The sequence below is a fragment of the Micrasema longulum genome, unplaced genomic scaffold, assembly GCF_059751315.1.
Source record: "Micrasema longulum isolate JH-2025_06_02 unplaced genomic scaffold, ASM5975131v1 h1tg000040l, whole genome shotgun sequence".
Taxonomy (NCBI): Eukaryota; Metazoa; Arthropoda; class Insecta; order Trichoptera; family Brachycentridae; genus Micrasema; species Micrasema longulum.
The window spans coordinates 1,549,393-1,555,392 of NW_028277247.1; the positions used below are offsets into that span (position 1 = coordinate 1,549,393).

At 34.6% G+C, this 6,000-nt stretch overlaps 1 protein-coding gene across 6 annotated transcripts in view; it reads left to right on the forward strand.

Moving 5' to 3' along the window:
* The window catches only part of LOC148285365 (E3 ubiquitin-protein ligase znrf2), a 237,608-nt gene extending 232,145 nt beyond the window's left edge, over positions 1–5,463 (forward strand). For all 6 annotated transcript variants that reach the window (XM_088226932.1, XM_088226939.1, XM_088226948.1 and 3 more), the window contains 2 exons: positions 1,306–1,411; positions 4,000–5,463. In XM_088226932.1, coding sequence (XP_088083058.1) covers positions 1,306–1,411; positions 4,000–4,057 — 164 coding nt within the window. In that variant the 3' untranslated portion in view covers positions 4,058–5,463. The remainder of the gene's footprint in view (positions 1–1,305; positions 1,412–3,999) is intronic.
* The last annotated feature ends 537 nt before the right edge of the window (positions 5,464–6,000 follow it).

Below are 6,000 nucleotides of genomic sequence, written 5' to 3' on the forward strand. Positions count from 1 at the left end.
TTGTTTTTAACCATTATTTTTTGTTTTATTACCGACCGGTTTCAAAGCTACATAAGTTTCCTTATCAAGGTAAAATTTAGTAATGAATATCATGCTATTTTTTTCATTCTAACAGTGTCTACTAAATATTCAATCTAAACATTGTGGAGGTAATAGAATCGCAAAGTTAGCGCTTCAAATGTAAATTTTAAAATCACAAAAATACACAAATTTTCATTCAGAAAATTCGATTTTACTTTAATTTTCAATTGGAAATAACTCTGTTAATTTACCGTTGTAATCGGGGCCCTGGCGGTACTTTTGCACTGATAGACTTTATTACATAAAAGCAAGATTATCAATGATCAGTTTTACTCGCTATCTACAGTGTAGATGGCTAGTCAAACTACCTTCAAATATTGTAGTCAAAAAACACCTTTTAAATAAATATGTGATATTAACTTTTTCGGCAATCAATAGTGATCTTGGGGTGGTATTCTCAACGCAAAAGCGCGCGTAGAAAATGCCTTTTTAATGCGTAATTTACATTCCAAATACACGCTAACAGAACGATCTCTTCGCGCCCAATTCCGTTCAGAATACCAGCTCAGGGCTGGTATTCGAAACGCTCTCGCGGCCGTATTATCTCGTGTATTTACATACAAAATACACAAGAAAAACTGTTTTCTCGTGCCGCGAGAGTTGTTCAGAATAGCACCCCTAGGACGTTTTTTTTGCAATGACACTCATTCTTTATAGCAAACAAAACATCTTATATTGTTATTATTTAATGAAATCAAACTATGATGCCTATAGTGCATGGCCAAGACTCTGTCTTACTACATAAGAGTTCTGCGTTCAATTCCTAGTAAGATCACAGGAATTTAAAATGTGATTTATTTTTTAGCCTTACTTGCTTACTTATGTGATGGGGCGGCTTTTTGGCCCTTTCTCCTTCTGTGTCATAATGAAAACATAAAAAAAATCTTTTTTAACCATTTACCTTATTAATTTAATTATTGACAGCTTTCTGAACTACTACACTCTCACCCCTCACTCCTCCATACCTCCACAAATACCAAGTAACACTTGACATAAAGACTGAATAAGAAGTGATTTATTACATCATGTATTAAATTTAGGTGGACGCTGTTAATAAAATCGGATTTTTTTATTTATTATAAATTATGATGGTTTTTAGTTGTAAATTATACCTTGATAATATAGTGTTAAAAACAGTGTTTTTATTTTTATTTGAATAACCACAAAGTTATTGCTTCAAATATATATATTTTTTAATGTAATAATATTGTTTTTATGTTTCAGAGGACATTTTGAGCGATTCTAAAGGCGAGTGTGTAATATGTCTCGAAGAGCTTTGTGCTGGGGACACCATTGCTCGCTTGCCATGCCTCTGCATTTATCACAAAGGGTAAGTTAATCCATTTTTACTCATATCATTATTTTTTCCCTCAAATCGTTACTTTCCAATCCAATGAAATCTGCTTTCATCATTCCACTTCGTAAAAATGGCTCCCCAGCATCCTAAAAAGATTATAGACCCATTTCCATTTTGCCTATCTTTTCCAAAGTTATTGAACGAACAGCCTACAAACAAATCAATTGTAATCTGACTCACAAGTTTAAAATAATGGACTCCTCATAAATCCAACAAAAACTCAAACTGTACTTGTTGCTATTCAAAAGTGGATTTTCCCACACTTTTCAAAATAAATGGCGCAGAAATTTCATTCATGACTTCAATCAGGTTAGTGAAGTTAGTCGTAAACTTTATAGCAGTTTACACTTACTTAAAATATTGCAGAATTTCATGCCAATTAATGTTAAGCAAACATTAATCCAGTGCTTACTTCTTCCACTCCTTGATTATGCAGATGTATGTTATCCAGATGCTAACTCTGGATTGCTTGATAAGTTGGAACGATTGCAGAATGTTTGTATACGTTATATCTTTAATCTTCGTAAATTCGACCACGTAACCGAATATCGCACGCAACTACACTGACTCATTATCAGGCATAGAAACGTTCACATTCTATCACTCATTCACAGTATTTTAAATAATCCCACTTTGCCTGTTTATCTGAGGGAGCTCTTTCAACCAGCATAATTGTATCACAGCGTGGGCTATTTCTTCGTTCTAGTAACGAGAGAATCCTTTCAATACCCATTCATCACTCTAATTTTTTTGCCTCCTCTTTCAGAGTAGTAGCTGCTGGATTGTGGAATAATCTACCACTAATCTCAGAGACGCCCTTCTTTATTTACATTCAAATGACTTATGAAATGAATATTCGAGTTTTTCCTTCCCTCTTTAACTTATAGTGTAGATATTTAGTCAATTTTTATTTCTTAAGAAAATATATATGCGCAAATGTGAACTTCGTGGTATATTGGTCAGCATATTTGCCTACCATGCAAGAGGTCTCGGGTTCGATTCCCGACATGGTTGATATGAAATATTTATTGAAAAGGGTGTTTTCACACTAGAATATTTCATAGTCCCTGGACTGGTACCTGAAGCGTACGACTGATCATCTTACCTTGATGTAACAATAATGATCACGATACGCTGCAATTAGTGTACCAATACAGTGCCCTGTGCACCATTAGGTGCGGAAAGGGAATGATGATGATGAGTGTTTTGTTTTTTAGTGAAAATATACCTACAATACGTGGTAGGATGTTTGGGTAGGTAGGAAGCAATTGCCTTAAGGAAATTAGCCCGCCCTTATGCATATGTATGTTAAGAATACATGTATATAAAGTGTTTAAATAAATAAGTTAATATTCTGCACATTTTGTATTATAATATTGCTAAATATTTGCACATAAGTTAGAATCGTGGGCAACTGGTTACAAACTTATTTGCTTCATTAACAATCACTCCAGATGAAGGGAAGATGAATGTGGAAATACACAATTGTTAATGAATGCATTTGTACATATTTAACAATATTCCTGTGCTTGGAGCAAAGTTCACACAAGGACAATACAATAGACAGTATAATACTGTCCTGTCCCAGCTCCGTGAACAGCCTTGACCACGGTGGACTTGGCAGTGGGACAATAAAACAATTAAACCGTCGTTCGAACACGGAACGCTGTAAAAATGGATACATAATAACAAATACGGTGATGGGGGTAAGCCATTGTCCTTCGGAGATAGCCTGCCCGTCTACTTAGGAAAATGTTTTAGTTCAGTGTCCTGTCCTAATTTCTGTTCACACTAGGACAATAAGTCCGAAACTGGGTCGAGACAGTCATGTTCTGTCGTCGTTTAAACTACAAATTAAAGTTAGGATAAGTTGTCACCGTCATTCTAAGTCACTTTCTTATTTTTACAAATGTTTTCATTCATATCAGAGACTCTCCGAACCTACTTTTTACAGACAATTAAAGTTTGGTATTTTCTAGACCTAGACAATCCAGCTCACGGAAATCTTGATTCTCAACCCCTGCAAATGCTTCTAATTATTATAAGGTGTTAAAATTAATTTAGATTAAAAAAATCCATTAGGGCCTCTGTCAATGACCGTTTTTCAAACCGTGAAAACAGGCCGGTGTTAAACGGGAGTCCTTGTTGATGATCCGTTTATTCATACTAGCCGATACAAAACTGTCTTAATGGACAATAGTTCGATGCAAAAAACGGTACTCACTCGTTGTAAAAGCGGTCATTAAACAACAGGTCTTTCTTAGGCGTCATTGGTAATTTTTGGTAGTTTCAAATTTGTAGGGTTGTAAATTGTAAAATTACATTTATGTTTCTTTTTTTCCCATGGGGGAATTGTCAAATAAACTTAGTTGATATTTGTAGTATGTGGGGTGCAATAATATGATGCAATTTGCTTATTGAAACAATATGCTGTTTATAGCGTTCATCCCTAAGAAGAGTTGCACTTTATTTTTATATGAAAAATAGTTTAAAAAATGTAGATTTATAATAATGTCATCCTGACACTGTTCATGTTTCAATATTCGCATTTCTGTTTGCAGGTGTATAGACCAATGGTTCGAGGTGAACCGATCATGTCCAGAGCATCCGGGAGACTAGAAGAGAGAAGTGGTGTGTAGTGAAGTGACACAATGACTGCAATATAATACTATGTAACATACATATAGTGGTAGGAGCAGAGAGCTGGCCTCTGCTGCTGGCCCTCAGGGCAAGTGAAACCTTCTCTGATCTTCTGTTCTCCCTTTCCACCGGGAACTGTTGCGCTTTCACTTGTTTTGAACGTGCCAATGTTTGCCATTTAATATTAGTAATACTTTTTTTATTTGGACTGAAGACTGTCGGCCCGTTTTGGTCCTAATTGTAAATATTTATCGCCGGTTATGTGGATACAAATAATATTGTTTTACCGTCAATGAAACATGCATCTCGTTTTATGTGAATTTAACTATTTTAATTTTAGTAAATTGTTAACCAATGTTTTATATTTAGTCGTATTGTAAGGATTTTGCCGACTTTTGGTATCCACAAGCTTACTATTTGGTTATCGTAGTCATAATGATTAATTGTAAAACACATCTGGTCGAGTTTCGAAAAATTGGATAACCTTTGTGGAATGTTAAGAATGATTTAACGCAATATTGTTGTAATTTTTTGGGCTAGACAAAATATTTTTGATACTTTCATATCAGAATAAAGAGAACTCAGTATCTGGCTATCGCACACTAAATTTAACTTCACTACACCATAATAGCCTTCTATGTACCCACTTTATACTTTACTCTCGTGTATATCTGTAACTGTGCTCCTATATTATTTTTTGACATCAAAACCTATTCGTCTCATTTTGTATGAGTTGATTTTATTTACTCGTTGTTTATTGATAATTATTCTAGATGAAAAGTTAAATATGTATGCGACTATGGTTATTATTCACTGGAAGCTTTGTTAATCCGAGTTGCCATTTTGCTAGGATATTTTTGTCATTGAATTAAGTGGGCATCGCAGCCGGCACTTCTTTGTTTTAAATTGTTTGTTCTTGTCGGTCAAAGACCATTGAAATATATGTATAAGTTCTTTTTACCAAAAATAATATCTATGTTTTAATATTGACATCCAAATAATAATGACCGATGGCTGCACTTGTAAATTCAAGATAGATATTTTTGTTCCGCGTGTCTCTTTATGTGTTCCGTTCAGTTGGCTACCTCGAGAAGTGTTATGTTAACAAAATAGATCTGTGATTTTGTATATGGGCGGCTGGATATTAAATTATAAAGGTGCTACAAAAGGCACGGAGCAAGAGTACTTTACTTTATTTCTCATCCTCATCAGTGTCTTTCTGATTACGAGTGTGTTTTTGTAAATGGGAAATTATTAGAATTAATCTATAGGGACAACTATTATCCATTTTACTTTATATTTTACTATGTAACAATGGATCATGCATTATGTAAATATATAACTATCGTAAAATTTCTCTGATAAATAAAGAAATGATGTTTTTACTTGTGTCTTTTTCCTATCTCTGTTTTAAAACTGACTCCCATTTTCTTATCATGTTAATAAATAATGTCAATTTGTTACTATATTCATCTTGAATATTAAAAAAAAAAAATAGGTTTTTGACCAACATTGTTAGATTTCAAATATTTAGTACTTTAAAAAAGGAATGAATATGGTTCAACAAAGAATGAGCGCCCAACATAGTGCAATTGATTAAAATAGGGATGCTGCCCTGGGCAGGGCATGTAGCGAGAATGAGCACAGCGAAAGTGCCCGATAAGATACTTCACGCAAAGCTCCAAGGTACATAGACATAGTGTCCGTAGACCCAAACTCCAATGGCTGCATGGAGTGCGGCGGGATGTGGATGCTATCGGCATCAGGTACGGGAAGTGTACATGCCAGGATACAGGGAGATGGCGATGAATGTTGGAGGAGGCCAAGACCTACACCAGCTGTAGAGCCAATGATGATGACGAAAAAAGAGATGATTGTTTTTGAAAACTTCATCTTTGACAGTAATTGAAATTGCTTTTGAA